The sequence below is a fragment of the Xylocopa sonorina genome, chromosome 5, assembly GCF_050948175.1.
Source record: "Xylocopa sonorina isolate GNS202 chromosome 5, iyXylSono1_principal, whole genome shotgun sequence".
In the NCBI taxonomy this organism is placed as follows: domain Eukaryota; kingdom Metazoa; phylum Arthropoda; class Insecta; order Hymenoptera; family Apidae; genus Xylocopa; species Xylocopa sonorina.
In genome coordinates this window covers 10,313,868-10,334,537 of record NC_135197.1, presented here as the reverse complement: position 1 = coordinate 10,334,537, position 20,670 = coordinate 10,313,868, and the positions used below count along the sequence as shown (strand labels likewise).

The window sequence follows — 20,670 nt, the reverse complement described above, 5'->3', positions numbered from 1 at the left end:
TCTTTGAAGAAAAAAAAAAGTAGAGAAACGAAAAGAACGAATCACATTACGATTTTACCTATTCGGACGAGCGTTGAACAATGTTCGCGCGGATAGTGTTTCAATTCGACAGAATCCTTCGTGTCGCGACTACGAAAAGGAAGATCGACGATTTCGTTGCTAGAAAAGGAAGAAAAAAGAAAAAGGACACGAACCTTAAATAAGACAGGAAGAAAAAGGAATCACGGTGATGGACTGGACAGGACCTGATTCCCTGGGCTCCGCTCGCCACCCCTTCAGACCCGGAAGAATCGGTATCGACTCGAGAGGAGCGACGTTTCACTTCGATTTCTAACCGACAGGAAGCGATACCACCACTCGTCGTCTCTTCCTTTTCCAGAGCTGGAACTCTCTCTTTCTCTCTCTGTCTCTCTCTCTCTCTCTATACGTGTGTTGCTGTATACGAATCTCGCTGCCGCGTATTTTCCCGCCTGTTTCGCTCGCGACGCGTTCCTCTGCTGCGGAGCGTTCTCCGCGACCGCCTCCGTCGAGCTCCTTTTATCTTTTTCTCCTAAACGAGGACGACGAGAACGCGGGGAGAGAATGTGGCTTAAATCTGCGCCGGCTCGACGTAATTCGCGGGCAGCATGCCGTGTCGTCCTGTGCGCTGCACCAGACCGGTCATCCAACCCTCGTCGATCGCCGTGCAGTTGACGATCAGATCGCCGTCGCAGAAGCTCACCTCGTCGAGGTCCTGGGCTTCGTAGTCGTACATCGCTCTGTATACTCTCTGGAAACGAATAGACGAAGGAATATCGTGAGTTTACAATTCAACCAGACGATCGAAGAGCGATACAATTGGGAATTTCAGTGACTCGTAAGCTAGCAATCGAATTCTATGTGCACGCAAGAGTTCCATTGCTTTTGCATCTGGTCTGTAAATAGTAGATGGATTTGGGTCGATGGAGAAGAACCGTGGCAACTTACCCCAACGTTAGCGGGTGGCGGTGGAGGCGGCTGATGCTGAGGGACGTGGTTATTGTTCGTTGCCGGCGTCAACGATCCATAGTACTCGTTCACTGGGTCTATATCCGCCACCGAACCGATCTTCCTGGTTGGTGGATTCGTTACTGGAACCATTCGTCGGAATTAACTCAAACGGGAAGATAGGATCACCCGTTAAGAAGAATTCTTATCGAGAACAAGAAGACACGCTTTTCACTCCCTTGGAACCACGGATATACAAAAACGGTGCACGTAGGTCGTAAAGCGGTTACGTGTGAATCGATGAGTTGACGATAGAAAAAAGAAGGGAAAAACAGAAAAAGAAAAAAAAGTGAGATGAAAAAATAGAGGGGAACAGAGAACGAATGCAGCACACGTTTACACACAGAAACTCTCTCCCCAGCCACTGTTAACCACAACAGCTTCCCCCGATTATGTGTTACGTACCGCCGTTACCATTTAAAATGTAACACTGAAACAGAGAGAGCCGCACGATTCGTGGGGAACGGCGACATAAATCCACGGTTACGCCGCTCGCGGAGATAATAGCCGACGTTACAATAGCCCGAACTCTGTGCCACCAACTAATCCAATTAACTAGCCCGATCTATTGAAACTAACTGTTATCGGTTGCGTAACGTACGACCGACCCATATGGTCGGCCATAGGAGTGCATCGAACGAGGGGCCGAAGATATGTACCAATTCGGTTCAACGTGTCGCGACGATGGGGGCGAATAACTGGGGTACAGTCTCGTTCATTTTTCGTCATCACATGCTACTCTACTACTATAAACGTAGAAAAAATGGATCAGCGTCCAGTCTGGACGCGGAAAGTGGCTACCGCGTTTCTAAAAGGGTTGAAAGTCTCGATCGTAGATAGAGAAAGACGCAGAGAGTCAAACAGAGATGGAAGTCTACTGCTCGGTGGTAAAACGTAGGAGAAAACTCACCTGGTCCCTTGTCGCTCGTATAAATGACAGTGGTAAGCGCCTGCCTGGCGGAATAGGGGCTCGGTCTGGCCTCGCTAAGGGGATCGTAATCGGCGATCCTACCTGGTGTCCTTTGCACCGGCGAGTTCGCAGTTCTAGCCGCTGGTGGGTTCGCGTTCACGCCTGATGCAGGCGCGATCGTACCGTCCGTGTACTCTACGTACTCTAAATCCAACAATACACAAGCTGGCGATTTGCTTCGGGTGAACGCGGACGCCTTCGAAGCGTTTTCCTTTGTTCTCTCACTCTCACTCTCTTTCTCTCTCTCTCTCTCTCTCTCTCTCTCTCTCGCTCTCTCTCTCTTAAGACGATTCGCGCGCTAAGCACGGTCTATTCCGCGTAGGGTTTCTGGCTTTGCATCGATTGGTGTCGAGCGTGCACGGGATTAGGAGGAGACGTAGCGTTGGTTAAGAGACAACGAGGGGTAGCGTTGTAATTCGAGGGTACGCGCAAGTTTTGGGGTTAGTAGGTTCCTCGCTAGGTGTGTTAAATCTTGTTAAACGTGGATGACAATTGCACGAGGTGAGGTGCGTATGGTACCTTAAAATAAGAACAATCGCAACAATCGCGTCTCTGCTTCATTTTTCAGTAACTCCACGCTCTTCTAACGTCGTTTGTTCTTATTTTTAGGTACACATGAATCTGGAAACAGTGCGAAGCTTCCTAGACTCCTCCTTCGTCGAGTTACGTCGTCTGTCTGCATTCGAGTTACGATTACAGCTACTTGGTGCGCTACGACCAAGGAAACGACACGAGCACGTCGATTAGAGACATCTACGAGGAGGTGCCATTCACCAGACAGCGGGTAGGGAACATTTAGGACCAGCTCGAAGGCAACAGCTCGTGGACGGACGTACGAAGAAGCCAGGATGTAGCTTCGACTCACCGATTTGCTCGCCGTTTTCACCAGTCATCGTCCTCTTCTGCTCCATGATCGCCTTCTTCTGAAGCTCGCCGTGGTAGGCGACGTTCGAGATGATCTTGCTGTTCTGCTTGATCCGCAGCGTCTCCGGGTCGTCCGCCACCTGGGTGAACTTCCCTTTCGCCTTCTCGAACTCCTCGTGGTACTTAACGTTGCTCTGGATCTTCGTGTTCTCCGCGATGCGCTTCAGTTCCGGCGTCTCCGCCATCGTGGTGGCCTTCGCCTTTGGTATGTGCCTGGCGACAAGATCGAACAGCGTCAGAGATCGATTCGACGCGAGCGATTAATTAACCGTCGATAATTGCCACCGTTGACGATTAACCAGAGTTCAATGGCGACACGTTTCGAGTCGAGACTAGCTCGTGCTACGTTCTCGCAAGCATCCGTCGACGTTCACGAACATTGTCTGTCGCGATCCTTTTATTTGACAATGAATCACACGGAGCTTACGATAACGTAGACGAAAAGGAAGAACCGTGTTACGCATAAATCTGACCGCAACGGACGCGAAGTAGCGCTACAAGGGTTAAATCACTGCTGGTGATGTCAGATTTCACTATCAGCAATGACGACGCGTTCTAAATTCGACGTATCTCGGACGGACCAGAGGCCCCACCCATCCGCTTCGAGCGTTTTTCTTTTTTTTTATCGATCGCGCGATTCGATCGTGCGGTAGGGTATCGAGATGCTCGGGGAGGGAGTTCGGGGAGGTCGAATCGGTGCTTCCTTCCAAGGGGAATTATGGAAATCGCAGCGCACGACAAGCGGTCGATGACGCCGCCGCTTATCGCGGACATCCTTTGCGAACCGCTGTTGATAATGATACCGCGGAGAGGAGAGCGCGAGTACGTGGTCACGGTGAAACGATTAGAGCCGTGAAGAAGCTTCTTGCCGAGCTATTACCGACTACCGAGCCGCGTTCCAGAAGAAACGATTCGTTCCTCGTTTTTCCTCGCCTCGCGCGGAAAAAACAGCGAAAAAGGTTCCTTTCACCTTGCGTAACGATCTATATATCGTATATCTATATCTATACATATATATAAAAATAAATCTCTGGTATTCGACGAAACGCTCCCTCGATCCGATTCCTAAATCGAAGCCCGGCGGTTCGCGAGTGCACGCAAGGTCTCGCGTGGGGAAACTTTCGACGGCGATCGCGAGTTTCCGTTTCGCGCCGTTGGACAGCCAAGCCCGCGGACGAGGAAACAGAGGCGACCGGCTTCTGGAATGGAATTACGAGGTCGTTCGCCGCAACGGCGGCCGCGTTAATTAGGGGAGGAACACGGTGAGACGACGCGGTGAACGCGTAATCGAATGCGCATACGTTTTAAACAACGCGGCAAAAGGGGAGGCGAGGAGGAAAAAACGTGCGCAGTCGAACGTGGTCGCCGCGAGGAGCGTGCCCCGTCCGCGGAATCAGCGAGATTAATTAACGATACGGTCATCTCTTATCGTATCGAGCTTTCGAGGAGCTCCCCTGTTCTCCATTATTTAATCGCGGACGAAGACGACGGCTCCAAACGGTGGGCTCGTTTTCAGAACGCTTCAGAACCGCGGTTGGTTCACAGTTTGTTGAGTAATCGCGCCATTCCGCGTGGTAATTAAAGGAAAGTGAGGAGGAAAGTGGAGAAGAGAGTGGAAAGAAAGGGAGAGGATGTGGTCACGGTTACGTCGCAATTAACATCGCCCGGATCGCGTTAATAAGTGTCGATACCGCGCGTCGTCTGGCTGGATGGAACGTTTTGCGGGACAGATCGATAGTAGACGCGTGTCCCATCGACGTCCACGTGTCTCGCGTGCGATTACATTGCGTTTTGGTATCGATCAGATCGGATTTTCGAGCGACTACAGGCTCGAGGAAAGAGGTTACGACCGTGTAACGAACCTCGAACAACGATTTATGCAGCCGCATGGAAAGGATAGAGATGGAACCGTGCGCTGGGAGACCTTGATTGCATTAAAGATTCTATTCTGCGCTGGGAGATTTATAGATCCGCTGATTCATTGGCTACTTCTTCGCGATGTCGCGCAAAGTTACGTCCTACGCGTACTCGCATTCGAATAAATCAATTGGCGGAACGTTGGCAATTCCTTGGTGTCCGAAATCGATTCGTTCCTCGGCTGGAATGCGAAATATAATTGTACCAGCGTCGTCGCGGACGCGGTGTCGTCTCTCTGTTAACGCGTCTTCGAGGGGATAGGTGTTGCGACGAGATTCGATAAATCGCGTGTCCACTTAGTAAACAACCGGTAATCCGAAGAAGCTCTTGTCAGCGGCTACGCGATACGTCCTATCGTGTAGTAGATAGCCGACGAGCAATAGTTACAACGGGAGCTGCGCTTTTTACATTATAAATACAAAGACGTGCTCTCGTAGGTAAATGATAAAACGATTTCCAATCTCTCGCAAGGGAAGCGAACGATCGATGGATCGATGCACCGATCGCAGTGACAAGCCGTATGATTTTTTGCTCGGATGCTTTTCTTTTTCGCATTGGCATACACGACGTAAGAACGCGACTACAGGAGTTCAAGTGTGACACAATACTAACGAGTGACTAGCGCCGATTAGTCATTGGGTTAGAACGCGCGTATAAATTATATTCAATATCGTGGCGTGAATCATGCATGGAGAAGTAGGCTCGGCGGCGTCTTCCACCGTTCGTTTTTCGAGCTACCCGTTCCGATTCATTCATCCGGACAGCCACCGCGTACGAACGCCGTCCGCGCGGTGGTTCCAACCTATCCGCTGCATTCCACCGTTCTAAACGCGCTCGTTCCACGTCCTGTTTCCTGCGTTGCGAAAGTCTCGCGCGGAGCGAGCGATCGATGGATAGTCGAACGACTCTCGTGGCAACAAACGGACGCTGCGCAAAAAACCTCGAGGACCGCGATAACGCGCGGTCACCGGCGATCGACTCGCGTTTAATCGTTTCGTGGATCGAGGAGAGACGTTCGTCGAGAAAGTAATCAACGAGCGAGCGGAAACGGGGAGGGACGAGAAGGAGGTGGCGATGAAAAGAAAAGGAATTTCCCGCAAGGAAAACAAGGTGTCTGCAACGGCGATAACTTGCGTTTCGCTCGATCATTAAATGTCACGGATGTCGCAAGCACGCGCGAGCCGAGGAACGTGTCCAGCGGTCGTCGAGGCGACAGGATACGTCCTGGCCATTAACGGTGCACGCTGCCACGGGAGACGCCAGGATCGCGCGAGGCGGCCCCGACGAAAGCCACTATTCGTGCACGGCACAATGGGCCGCGTTACGTAACCCGATTGGCAAGATTACAGGGGTAGAGTACGTTCTGGCCGCCCGTACATGGAAAACGGACCCGTGACACAAATCTCGATTACGCCGCCGCGCATCAGCTCGAGCGACCTTTTCACACCTCCGCTGCGAAGGATCTGCGCCGTGGTACCGGAAGACGCGTTCGCCAGTGGGACCAAAAGCGTTGCTCGAAATCGTAGCGGACGCGAGAAACTCGCCGTTCGACCGTTCCTCTCTGAAACAACGTCCTATCTCGCGCACAATACCACGTTTCTCGATACAAAAGCTACCACTACGTAGTTAATACAGTATATCTGTTCGTTTGCTCGCACAACTCCGAAAGTACATATTTAAACAGCTACCTTTTATCGATCCCCACTGTGTTCCCTAGGACTCCGCAAACATCCATCTCGAAGAACGACTCGGGTCGTTCGTTCGTACGAAACGGGACAGTCGGTGAACAAATTACACCTGGCGGAGTAAAGAGATAATTAAAGACGCACGGGTGGGGAGAAGCGAGCGATCGTCGTCGAGGACAGGTAGAGTGACGCGCGACCGGCTCTCGTCAGGGAGAACCGCAAGGTCCCCTTTTCCCGGTTACGTCTGGCAGGAGAAATTTTCCGCGACTGGTCTTATTGGATTCCGTAACCGTGGGCCAGGGAATCGCCGTGGAAACGGCTTCGACGTCCGAGCGTAGGCTAAGCGGTGCTCGAGAGGACGGCGCGAGCGACAGAGACACCGCAGGCGAAGCCTTGCTGCGACCGCGTTGCTCGAATTCCAACGAAGGCCGAAACGAGATTCCCGCTTTTTTCCATCCAGCTTTATCCTCTCGTGCTCGCGAAGACATCGACGACGAAGAACGATTCGACGTGTCGAGAGAATTGAAACGTCCCAGCGCGTGGAATCGGAAGGCCGATTAATTGGACCTCGCTTGGAGAACACGTTGACCATCGATGCAACAACGTAGAACAACGAAATTGAAAATGAAACGGTTACTCTCGCGGAACGTGTCGAATCTGACGATCGAGGAGAGCCTCGCAACGCGACACTAGGAAGCGGTTCGCGCAACGAGGGAGGCGTTGATTAATGCAATTAAGACAGCGTGTTTCCTTCGACCGGGCGAAATTCTTGTGGAATTATACGGAGTCATGGTGTGCGCTGGCTTGTTTGTCAGTCGACGTTCAGCTTGTTCTCGCCCCAAAGGGCGACACAGAATTGTAACGATCGCGGTTAAACGAACGTACGCGCGAGTCATCCGAAAAAGCGAGCGAACCCCCAAAAGAGCAGACGATTCTCTCGAGCCGTTCGGTTTGTTAAAGGAAACATTAGCCTCTGGTTTTAAAGGCTCGTCCTCGTCGGCGTAACGCTCGAAGGCGGGGAAGTGCGACGCAGGGTAGTAAAATTACACGCGTCCCCGGCGTGCTCGGGTGTACGGCGGGGCTTGGAGGTGCATTGTGGGACAAGGTCGGTTCACCGTGGCCAAGCGGAGCCGGGTCACGCTACGCTGGCCACCCCTTTTACTGCTAGCTGTTAAATTGCTGCGCCGCCCGATGAACGTCGATGCTTCCGGCCCTTTTCTCTTCGGGCCACGTTGCTGCTCTTTTCTCACGTGAACCAGCCGAAGGTTGAACGTTCGCTCGAAAGCTCGAGCGAGCCATCGACTTGGCCGAGGACTCGGGAAACGGCCAGCTTGGAATTCTTGGAGCGTTTCGCCGCGCGTTTTAACTGTTAACGAAGATCCCGAGATAGCTTTGCGCGCCTCCGCGGAGGAACTTTCCTCGTGACGGGGAGACCTTGGGCGAATTGTTTGTTAAGAGAACGACGCTTTTATCTGGACTTTGTAGTATCGGGAACAATACGCTCGTTATCGCGCGCTGCCTCTTCTGGCTGATAACGCGATCGTGGTAATAGAGTTGAATTCGGATCGGAATAACCGAGGCGTTACGTAACCAGCATCCTCTGGGCGTGTTTGATCAATGTTAATAAAGGGAAACGGAAGACAAGCGATTTAGAAAGGCGCGTATCGCGCTCGTAAACGGTCTAACGAGACCACTGTTTTACGGTTCTCGGGTTTCCTTCTCCGCGGTTCGTATTTTATTCTCAGCTTCGGGCGGCGCGCGTCTCGTTTTACGCTATCGCGACATTTTCGCGCGACGGCTGCGAACCGTTTCCATCAGGAGCGACGCGACGAGGGAAAAAGGAAGCGTCTCTAAACTTGGAGAGCGGACTGAAATCGCGCGGGCGACGCTGACTCTCGTTCCGATGACTCTCGCGATTCAAGCGAGAGAGGAGCAACGATCGCGGCAGCGAAACGGAGAACGACGGCGAAGGGAAGTGAGTCATCCGCGACGAACCGATGACGATCCGCTCGGTGGATGACATCATTTCAACCCGGGAGCGCGTCGAAATTCGGCGGCGAATCGCGTGAGGAGGGGGGATATATCGCGAAGGATCCACCGCGTTGCGCGAGCTACTCCCAAGTCGCGACTCGGTGGCTTCGATAAACCGAGAGTACGCGATCTCCAACTCCGCTTCCGACTATTTTTAACCGCGACTGAAATAGCTTCGCGACGACGTTTCGAGGACTGTTTGTTCCCGCGGAACAATGATTTCGAGCAGAGTTGCGTAGGCGAGTCGGTATCGATAACGCGCGGCGGAACGTTCTCGAGAGACTCTCGACTACGGTGGCGCGGAGCGATCACGGTGCTTCGAGCGGTTCTAAGTCTTCCGCAGCAGCGATTCTCTCGTGAGAAGAGAGACAGTCGATATTCTCGTAGGTATTCCACGGGTTATCCAACGCGTGCCCTCATCGCGGGGAACAACAATCGTTTCCATTTCCTAAGGTTTCCGCGCGCGACCTTATCAGCCACCGCGATCATCGTCGTCATCGCCGCTGAAACGTTCAATTAACGCGGAATCGCGGCGTGTAACGAGCGAGCGCGTCTACCTTCTCCTCCTGGTCCCACTCTCGTCGATTATCATCCGTTGCGAGAACGAAACGGATAAAGGGTCGTCGAATCGCGCTCGCGGTAACGGAAGTAAACGGATTCCTCAGGGAACACGTGTTACCTTTTGCCAGGGAGCTCGGTACGCCGCGGGCGAACGCCGGGATAGTTAATTCCGCGCGCGTCGCCCGACGACAGAACCCGGAACAAGCGTCCGCGCGCGCATTTATAAGCGACAGCGCAACCACCGGGGAACCGTTTCAGTTTAATTCGAATTGTTTTCGCGGCCAGCCGACGTGGGAAACATCTGCTGGACGCTGGATAAGGCTCGCCACGACCACGCGTTCCAGCCTAGGAGCAACCAGACCGGAGTTAATGGCCGACGACAGAGGAGGGAAATGGAGGATCTCTGCGACGAAAGTTGCGCTCGACAAGTAGACCGCGAACCTTTGCTACGCGTACACGAATTTTCGTAGACGCAACTCTCGTTTTACTCTTTACTTCGTATCTGTCGTATCAGAAGTTGCTACGCGAGGATCACTCGAATATCGATTTTGAAAATGACGCGAGAGAGGTTCGAGCTGTTTCTCTCCTCTGTTGGCCAGCGATTTGAATGACGCTCTGGACGAAGGAGGTCATCTAGCAGACAACGTACGTTGGCTCCGTTGCTCGTGTATACGGGCTCATAAAAATTAAATGAACGGTGGACAGACGCGAGAAAGGGGGAAGATAAAGAGCAAGGGAAATGAAGGCGAGGGGCTGGCAGGGATAGCCGGGAGGACACCAGACGAATGAATGAATCTCACGACTCACACGTGTTCTGGTTCGCTTGTTCGGCCCGTCGTGCCAAGCGTCGTCGCGCACCCCGTTCCTGTCGCGTCCGCCAGCATCCCGTCGTTCGTCGCGCCACGTCGCCGATTTCCCTTTTCGGAGATCGCGTCGCGCGTCACCTGGCCGGAGGATACTCGAATTCGTACGCGGAGGGCGAGCTCGAGGAACGGGGTCGATGTACAGTTGTTCTCGAATCGGAGATAAAGGAAATTCCGGTGGGGTCAAGACGAACGGCTTAACGAGGACTATCGTCCCGCAACGAGGCTTCTATCTCGAGTGCAACGATGCCACGGTCCCCGGTTTCCTTACGCGTGACCGTGTTCCATTATCGAGTCGATCCGTCAGAAAAAAATCGAGACGTTTCACGGTAAAAACCACGCACGATACGAAATCTCGCGCGCAGAGAAATCTTCTTGGTCGTTACTCGAACTTCGCGAGACTCGAATGTAGATTAATCGAGAAATAACAATCGTAGAAACGTGCAACATCTGCGCACCGGCAAGTTGGACGGCGGTCGCCGTGAAACGCGTTGTCAACGTAGACACAATCGGACGAGGACGTTGCATAAATTCGAGCCCCGTTCCCGCGTGGCAACGGGACGATCGCCAGCCGTTCGAACACAGATTCGCGCCCCGTTACCAAGCCGATATCGCGCCGCGCAGGAAAAAGAAAAGAGGAGAAACGCGGATTCGAAACGGGCCCCGCGAAGATTTCGTCATCGCAGATGCTCGCCGCGGAATACTCCGCGAGTCACTGCTCGAACCGCTTTACGGTAAAACGCCGCATACCGATCGCCGGTTCCGATCGAGGTACGCGACTCTCGTCGAAGCTCGCGGCGAGTTTCGGACGACGTTCGACGTCGCGACAGTGTGGGGAAGTAATCACGAGAACGCGTTAAACCTTGCACGCTCCCTCCTCGGCCTTCCCCTCGTCGAAACGAATTACTCTACGTCGGCGACCCGAAATTGACCAAGATTCGTAGTCAATTTCAATCCGTCTGCCGACGAATCAGCTGATCTACCTGCGCGTACACGCATTCTCTCGAGCACGTGAAAGAAGGAACGCGTGCATCGCGAACTATGTTCGTTCGACTCGTGTCGCGTGGTTAAGAGTCAGACTGGTTAGTTTTATAAATCGAGTTTCGATAATTGACCGGCAAACGCGACGAATATAATCTTGCGCAATAACGCTCCCGTAATTAGCAGCGGGCCGTATCCCCGCGGCTGGCTAAAACGATCGAATTGATAACCAGTCTCTGGGTAGTCTCGACGCGTATCGCGCCTCGATAGCTCGTTAATCGGTGGACAAGATAAAATCGTACGATATCATTCTCATTAATATTCGATCGAACGACGGGTGTATCGGTTATTAGAACGAGGTACGCCTCGTGCTCCTTTCGAAGGACTTTTAAATCGCGGCTGCGTACGCGGCAACGAGGGCGACTTTGTATCGGCGTCTGGGCTCGTTTAACGCTAAATCACGCCGACCAGACGAAAGAATCGATCGTCGCTCGAGATGCTTATCGTCGAGACTCGTAGGCGTGTTATCTGGGGGCGAGCATCGAGTATCGACGTTACAAATTTTAATATCTGAAACTTTGCGATTCGGATGTTTCTTCTATTTCTTTTTTTCTCTTTAAACCGAACGAATCGATGAAGTATAACGCAGACGAACGACAGAAGGGGAACGGAGCGGAGCGCAGGGTTCGAAGGTACCCTCCACGCTACACTTTCGGATCCTTTCACCGGAATCTCTATTGGAAACCGTCGCGAACAGGGCAAGGACGCGGCAGCTGAAAGGAGCGACGATAAAAGGAGGATCCGTTCGAAAGGCAGGACAGCTATGCATTATCCTGACCCGCGGTATTCCCTCTCGCCGCCTCGACATGCCTGGCATCCGTCTAGCCGTCGAAAAGACCGTCGTCTTTGCTCGATCCAACTTCTTTCTTTCGACCCGCTCCGCCTCCTACGACGCTTCGCCACGAGGATGATTCGACGCGACTATACGCGTGAATCGCGTTCGATCCTAAACTAACGAGAATCGATGATCGAGACGAGACGCGATTTAAGTGATCAGAGAATCGTTTTAGAGCTAACGAAGGAACGATTCGTATAATAGCTTGTAACGTCGCTCGCGCGTTATCAAACGAACATCGATCGATCGTTTTCCAGGGAACGGATTGCTACGATTGGACATCGTTGGAACGTCACGTTCGATAGTCCAGTAAAAAGGCGAACTTCTCGATTAACAGCACAGATACCAGCCGGATTAAGCAAACAAGCTGATCCGTTTACCGAGCGTAGGATCATCGGGTTCGCGCGATAAAACGGGGTGAGTTCGTTCTACTTACGCCTCGCAGTACGGCTGTTTGTTGAAACCCTTGTACGTCCGCATGTTCAGGATCATGCCGCAGCCCTGACACTTGAAGCACTGTTTGTGCCATATCTGAAACGGAGAAAACCTTCCAATTAATCCACTGGAAACCTCGTAACCCGGAGAATAAGTGAAAAATAGCCGAGAGAACGCTTCGTTCTCGCCCACGCGCAGAAAAAGGAGCGGCCCATATCGGTCCCGCTTTGTTTCGTCGTTACTCATCGGCAGCATCTGACGATAACGCGCAGCCACCCGATTCCACTGTCCATCCGCTACCACGTGACAAACCTCGCGCTCCGATCCAACCGTACTCGAACGTCGAGCGATAAGCGTAGTCGATTTTTCAATACAATTCCCGATAAGATCCGTGGTCGACCGGTCAATAGGTGAAACGAGGCAATTATCTCGTTTCCCTGGCCAAGGCCGCGATCGAGCAACGCGAGAATCGGCCTCCCGTGGATCCTTGGCGAACGTTTCCACGCGGCCGTTCACGGCTGCTCGAATTAGAACGCGTCTCTCGCACGGAGTCGGGTTCCATCGATCGAACGTTTCCCACAGCTGACCCAGAGATAACCGAAGGCCGTCGTCACTCGTCGCTCGATAATTGGCGGGGCCAGCCCCGGCTGGCTGTCGTCGAATAAGGTCGCGGATCTCGCGCGACGGAGAACGGCCGTCGCTGGAAGGCCTGCACACCCGGAAAGAGGAGAAATGAGTCACGGTGCGATGTGAGTCAACTTTGATCGCGGTCGACAAAGGGTTAGAATCGTAGCTAGCGGTTCGACCGCGTCCTCTGCTCGCGAATCGCGCTCATCGTTCGCCAAATGTTCCCGCGGCTCTCTTAGATCAGGCTCGCACGATGGTCCACGGGAGATCGAGGGTGCAGGTAAATTTGAATCCGTTTCGAGAGCATCCTTTACGATACCCATCGCGTGTTCACACACGTAACTAGCGTTTTTCTTCGTAGTCGTTCGATCGAGGATCGATCGTGATTGCTCGAGAAAAAGAGTAATTCAGTGCGGGAACGGCTATCCGCGTGCTGGGATACGAAGGGAATTTTTTTTGCCAACGCTGCGGGAAAGCAGCTCGATCTACTTGAACGAGTCGAGCGGCGCGTAGTCGCTCGTAAAGTATCGCGAGACGGTGACCGGAAGCTGCGAGACGTGGCTGAACCTTTCGAAAACCGCCGTTACGTACGCGATAATTAGCAAGGCTGTCGGTCGAATCGATCGCGGTCTCTCTCAGCTCTGAGCCAGGGGGGACAGCTGGAAGTGGAGAGAGAACGGGCGCTGAAAGAACCGCGCGCGGGCCAGCGTGTCGGAGGATCGGGAAGAGGCAACAGCCGGGCGATCGGCAGTCAGTCCGGTCACGTTTCGATTTCTAGACGATGCAGGTCGTCAGTGTCAATCCGTGAGTCGGGACGGTGGAATGCATCGTCGAGGCGCAACGCAACGGTACCTTATTTGTATCGTGCCGGCAATGTTAATAGCGTCACGGGGCGAGCGTTGCCGGTCCTTCGGGTCCGTTGCCACGCTCGGAACGCAACGAGATCGGGAAGCACGTGACGTACGCCGTGCTCGGTGCACGGTTGCTTCGATTCGCTCGCAATTAGTTAGTCGCGATTAGCGGTAATTGCCCGTTGGTCCCGCTTTCGAATCGGAGGAACAGTTAGCCGGTTGGTTGCCGGGAAAACGTACGCCTCTGCTCGATTCGCGGTAGTCACGATCCCTCGATTTGCTCGCGATCGGCCCCTCGAGTTCGACGATATCGCGGCGGATCGTTCCGCGAAATAGATCGAACGTCGAACTTGATATCTGGTTAAAGAAATGGCGTTGAAGCTTCGCGAGACTGGGGGAGATCGCGTCGAGGCAATCTCACAGATTCGCTCGAAACGGCTGTACGCACGCGTCCTTGGGACCAGTCGCGGGTTACCTCGATTACTCGATTACGATGCTCGCGTCCGGATTACGCGGTCGGTATTTACAAACGACGCGATAAAACCAGACGGAACGTTACGCACTGCGGTGGTACGCTTTCACTCGTTTTTGGAATGTTTCGCGGTCGTGCAACACGGCCGGCCCGACGTTTCGCAAGATATTTTACTTACGATCGCCGTAAACGTTGTCCACCGGCAAATATGGTCATCGAGGGGTTTAAAACGTTTCAGCGTTCACTTCGATCCCGCTAATTAATCAAACCCCGTTTCCTTATTATCAATGCAGCCATGCTCGAATTGTACAATACGCGAAACTAGAAATTCCACATACTTCCAACGAGCGACTACGTCGCGATTATGCGCTTTCACAAGTGCAGGTGCACTCGAATCCCATCGAGCATCGATGATAGACGAATAGACGCGTTCGCCTCGAGATTATCATCGTTTCTATTAAAATCGTGTATTCTCGACACTATCTGGAAGCTACAGACGGATGCTTCGAACCGATCGTCGATCTCCTAAATGAAGGAAGATATTTTCCAAGGAAACCTGAACGAATACACGAATAACTCTGATCAATCCCCGCACATACGTACGTCCTCATCTACATATCGCACAAATGTCAACCACATTCCCCCGGAATAATACCTCCGACGAGCAACGCACTCTGTAAATCGCTAGAGATCCGCGCAACGGTCTCGCGCGTTACCCTCGACGCGCGCGAGCCCCCTCGCACCGATATCTCTCTTAATTGCGATCGATAGCATCGCGTGGATTCGATCAAGATCGGTTCCTACCCGTCTCGACAGCAGCGCGCGTAGAAATCGATGGAATTCCCGTTTGGACGCGATCGCGATCGTCGGACGAGCGTCGCGGTTCTTCCTTCCTCTGCTCGCAGACGGGGCGACGGGGCGACGGGGCGGGCGCCACGGGAAAGAAAGCGCGGCGTGCGAAATCGGATCAGCCGTGGCGGAGAATGCACCGCGGAATCGGGCGTCGCGTTGCGCGTCCCCTCGAAAGTGAAAGTGCGCGCGGGTTGACTCGCTCCTCCGCGGACAATCGCACCCGAGTGATCCCTGGTGACCTTTGTTACCCGTTAAATATCAAACGTCGCGCGTATCCCGCCTCTCGATGCGCTCTCCTCCGCTTGTTATCCGATCGATATCGAGTCCGCGAGCCGAGCGATCGTCAGCGGGGTCGGTCTCCTCTCGCAGCGTGCCCGAGAGCGGCGATTTCGATCCGTTTTAGTGACTCGACGAGAATCGCAACCTTCGTTACCTGATTTCCTTCGCCTCGCTCGTAAACGGCAAGGATTCTCTCGCCTGGTTCGAATCAAAAGGAAAAAAAGCGAGGCCGCAGGTGGCGTTAGAAATGGAATCGTCATCGGCCAGTGTGGCTCCGCGCGAACGTTTACGGAGAAGTAGGTCCGCGGTGATTAGTATGTCTCGGCTTGTCGGAGATTACGATGCAAGTAGGGGGCACCGTTCGTCTTTTCTTTTTTCTCTTTCTTCGTTTTTCTCCTGGTAAAAGGTGTCTAGCTGTTGTTAGACGCGCTGCTAGAATAATTATTCGCGTTTTCGCAACAGCCAGTGGGAAACAACCGGATGCCGTGTCGCATCGCTGGCATAACAGAAATTTCTAATGGCTGGAACCGCGGATACAGGAAGGCAGCAGGCGGTATTCTTCTGAAATTCACGTCTGACGCGAGGCTGCTCTCATGCTGTTACCACAGATCGCTCTGTTATCTTGCGCAACGCAATCAGAGGCGAGCCAGGTACCGGGCTCTTTAAAAAATCGAACCAATTGTCTGAGTAACGGTACGGGCATGTTTAACTTCCTCCACTTCTTCGATCGCGTTTTATTCAGAATCCTTTGGAAATGCTTGAAAAAAGCCGAATCTATCTACGCAACGTTTGTATCGAATGAGAGTCTAACAGATTGTCGACAAACATCGATTAGTCTCAGTCTCAAAAGGTAGTCAAACGAGTCCTGCGAGGATTAATGTATTCGCCGTGTGCCTCATCGACAGTCCTAATCCGATTAATTACCAGCCGCGAGATTTATCTCCAGCTGAGAGATTTTCCTGGGAGATTCGAGGGGGAAAAATCGATATCCAAACGGGAGTGTACGTAAAAAAATAGGAAAAGAAAGGCGCTCGATCCCCGTGGAACGAGCCGCGTAAATATTTGCGGTCCCATTTCTCGCGCTGAGCGGGAACTGTTCGCGCGGCTGGCTCCGGCTCTCTCGGATCGGCGTATTTTTGAAGCCGATGTAGGCGCAACAGGTTGGGAATGACTCCCACCTGTTGCAATCGTGCGCCAGACCCACGCAACGAGTAGCCTCAGCCTGGAATTCGATTACAATTTCACCGAACTCTGTTGTTCCGGTGGATCGCATAACGCGTTGCCGATTCGCTTTCCGATTCGTTGCCAAGCCCACGTCGCGTTTCCATTTGTTTTTTTTACACCTTCGACCGTCCGCTCTCCGTTCGACTGATACCGTGAACGAAAGCGTTTGCGATTTCGCAGTCGAAAAGTTCAAATTTCCCGCCAAACAGAACATCGAGGAGCGGTCTTTCACTCTCGACCACGGTTGAATTTAATTACCGCGCGAGCTTTGGGGAAAATAAACGAGAGGAAGACGAAGAGGAGACCAAGGAGAGAGTAGGATGAGACAATGTTGAAAGCGGTGAAAAAGCCGGGGAACGGTTAATGGGACGTGGATTAATTGCCGCTGCACCAGGATGCGTACGCATATGCGGGTCGTGTAAAATTGAAACGAGACGGTGTTCGAAACCGGCGCTCCGCGCGGTTCGATCGGCCGCGCAAAAATAGAGCGAACATTGTGAACGCGCTTCAGCTTCAGTGAAAGTATCCGTTGCGCCGCTGGGGTAAAGAAAAAAAGAAGGAAAAAAAAGAAACAGAAGCGGAGAAAAACCGAGCGGCGTAACGCGCGCTCGGAATAAAGAACGATCTATCGATCCGGATCTAAAAATAGCCGATACAAACGAGATCGTTCGAACGGCCTACGAGTTACGAATCTCTGTAACGAGAAACTGTCCAGGAACAATTTCGCTTTTTCTGGCTTTTTTTCCTTCATATTCGAACGCCATCTGCGCTCTCTTCCGTTTTCGCGGTGTAACGCTGCACACGCGCACGCCTACACAGAACCGGAGCGACGCGCGGCGTAAAATTCTGGATGCGGATTATGCGCGTGCACAGGCTGCACCGTGTTTGCACGTTGACGCACACGGCCCGTCCTCGCCGAGTGCTTTCGATTTCCCCTATCTTCCGCCGCGTATTCCGCGAATTTCCGATCGCAAACAGAAGATAAGTAGTAAAATTAAATGTCCCCATCGACGCCGCGATCTGTCCGCCATCTTCGCGTCCGATCTACGAGGTTGGACGCGGGATGACCGCGCGCGTTTCCGTTTCGAGATGGAAAAAGTACAGTTCGGCTGGTCGAGCGTGTAATTTAAGATCTCCCTCGAATTAAAGCACGCGTTAATTGTTCTTCTTCGTGCGCTTTAATTCGTCTCCTCGCGGCGTGCACGCTCGAGGCTGCTCGCTTTGATCCGCTCGCAGGCTCCTCCGCGCTCGAGGTCTCTCCGCGGACAGAAACGACCAGATGATGACGAGAGACGAGCTAGAAAGAGAGGGAGAGAGAGAAAGAGAGACGTAGAAGGGAACCTCTATCCACGCCATTCACAAGTAACGAGAAGGCGAGACAGCCCGCGCGGAGAGAGGAAAAATCAGGAGCACCGGCTATAAGCTTACAGAGAAATAATTATTCGCGGGTAGATCCGATTCTAGTGGTTTACCTTCGTACGGATATACGAACGAAATTCATCCAGTTGCCGCTGCTGTTCCGCTGATTGAAGATCAACGATACACTTGTTCGCACTTGACAATATCTTCGAACGAGTGCGAAGGGAAGAAACGAAAAGAAATGATCGGAATTCTTCCCGTCGAGAGTAATCGCAACGAAAGGCTACGCGTGTACAACGTGCTAATTAGCCACGAGAAAACTACCCAGCATCTTGGAATGCGACGAATTTAACTCGCCTTCGTCGGTCGAAAGGTTAATGGATGAAGATTTCTAGCCGTGACCCACAGAAGGCACCAAAAATACACAGGCTTAGAGGAGAGAACGCGAAGGACGGTGATGAGGAGCGAGAATTTAGAAAACCAATGTTGGAGGAGATCGCGCATCTCGATACGTCCAAATTTAGGAGGCCGTGCCTCTTCTGCCGGCCTCCGCGTTCGTTTTCCGGCGCGGAGTGTGCCGCCTACGTGATTTAACTCTCTCGCTGGCTCTTCTCCGCCGTGAAATAAATCGTAACCGATACGCGTTTCTTCAGCGTTTACAATCATCATATTATTTATCTTGAACGCTCGTGGTTACAGCTTAGAGGCTCTCTCTGGAGCCGACTCCAACCGACGAGGACGCACGCAGCATCGTTAGTTGCACCCTGTCGATGGTAACGAACAAGGCACGTGCAAGTTTCCTATGACGCGCCGTGTCGAACGTCGCTTCCGTCGAAATAGCCGCGTTTCGAACGACGTCGCCTCCGCCAGGGATCGGTTGAACGATCCCAAACCCCATACGTTTTTACACGCAGAGATGAGATATCTCTCTGGTAAGAGGGAATTGGTTGCTTCGTCCCGTGGAAAACTTCTCGCGAGTCGAACGGGAACGCGTCCCCTTTGGAAAAATGTTGCCCGCGCGAGCCGGGACGGAGAACAGAGAATATGTTGTACGCTGGCGTGGACGGATGGCACCGACGCAGACAATTATGCCGAATGGAAGAGGACGCCTCGGCTAAAGCGGGGCTAAACGAGAACGGTACATCCTACGATCGGTTGCAAAAAGTCCCGAGCCGTTCCACGCGATCCGCTCGCAGCGGGATTATTCCCGAGGAGCAGACACGCCGAGAGAGGAGAACGTTTCCGAGGCGCGAGGAAAACGAAACGGCTTCTCCTACGTGCGCAGCCGTTCGTAGATGATCGCGGAGATAGAATGTCCATTCGCACGCGCGATATTTTATCTAACGTGGAAAACACCGGGATTAGTTTTCTGAAGCGCGGAATAAAGCGAGCTTTATGCGAGACTCGCGCGCGTAGTCGCGTCGGTAGGCGACTGTGCCGCGCGAAAATCGTAAATCTCTCCGGGTGTAGCTTTCGAGCGGAGGAAATAAAGTCATTCGCAACGTTCCACTCGGTGAGATGTTGCGATTTATCAACGGAACTTGTTCCGTTTGGTCCGCGACAGACGGTAAAAAATGAAGTAAATTCGATGCGCCGTTTAAATTCGACGACAGAGTAGGTTTGATGGATTCGATACGGCGCATGGTTGCGAGAGAATGTGGAAAGGTTGTGTAAAATTTGGCAGCAAACACAGAAACGTACCTTGTCGAGACACTTGAGCTCCTCGATCGGGTAGACCGTTTTCTCGCAGCGGGCGCACGTCTTGCTCATCTTCTACTTCTTCTTCCTTCTCTTCTTCGTCGTCTTTCTTCTCTTTCCCTCCCTCTCGGCAACAGTTCCGCGTACGTATGTATCTTGGCCTCTTGTCTTCACGAAACACTGCGTGGACGAAAAGAGCACGTGTAACACTAACGACACATCCGCGCAGTTCTTCGTGTCGATGCGAACGCGAAAAATGAACGGCGGGGCACGTTTACGTTCGAAGACCGTTTACCAGTTTTCTTGACGACAACCGCCACGATTGAGAAAATGCACGCCAGCGGAAAACCTCGAACTGCACGGGTGCTACAGAGCCGCACCAAACTGCACTGCCCTCTCGTCCTCGTCTAGCCACAAAAACTCCTTGAGTGACAGTAATGGTGGTACACCACGCTAGTCAGAGGCACGACGAAACGTTTATATTTCTTCGATTTCTCGAGTCGCCTTTCTCTCATGCCCTGCCTCTTAAACCTCCCGATTAAAGTAAAACAGCGTTCCAACTATTTCTTTCGAGATACTAGGTGGAAATAATATTCCGAGCATAGCTAACTTCTCCGCGATCCTGTCGGTAATGTAGAACAAGGAAAGTTCTTCGATAACTTAAAGTTACGTTCGATAATCGATTCCCTTCCCTCGGATTATTTTGTTAACGAGAAAATGCGACGAATATCTACAGTCATTAGATACCGTAATAATAGAGTTACGATATATCTACATTTATCTTATCTGGAAAGTGTTTAAATCCGTAAAAGTTTCGATCATAGACTAAGTATAGAGTAGATCTATCACCCAATGCGTTTTCGCGTCCCCGGAATTCGGCACCATTTTGGTCCCACTCGTAATGTTACCGATTTATCGTGGAATGATTGGAATAGTGTTCCATCGCTTTGTATAAAATATGTTAAAATGTTCCGTACAGTGAACATACTAAAGTAATAATCTCAGTTGGTGAGCTAAATG

At 52.4% G+C, this 20,670-nt stretch overlaps 1 protein-coding gene across 2 annotated transcripts; it reads right to left on the bottom strand.

The window, feature by feature from the left end:
- Positions 1–434: 434 nt before the first annotated feature.
- Positions 435–20,135, bottom strand: LOC143424125 (LIM and SH3 domain protein F42H10.3-like). 2 transcript variants are annotated; one of them, XM_076896016.1, is made up of 6 exons: positions 19,654–20,134; positions 12,290–12,384; positions 2,862–3,133; positions 1,937–2,140; positions 967–1,109; positions 435–769 (listed from the first exon to the last, which is right to left on the bottom strand). In XM_076896016.1, the coding sequence occupies exons 1-6, from the start codon at positions 19,720–19,722 to the stop codon at positions 590–592; spliced, it is 963 nt and encodes a 320-aa protein (XP_076752131.1). In that variant the 5' UTR covers positions 19,723–20,134; the 3' UTR covers positions 435–589. The 2 variants fall into 2 exon arrangements, with proteins under 2 accessions (XP_076752131.1, XP_076752133.1); XM_076896018.1 differs by lacking the exon at positions 1,937–2,140 and having other exon boundaries at positions 19,654–20,135.
- Between the last annotated feature and the right edge of the window lie 535 nt (positions 20,136–20,670).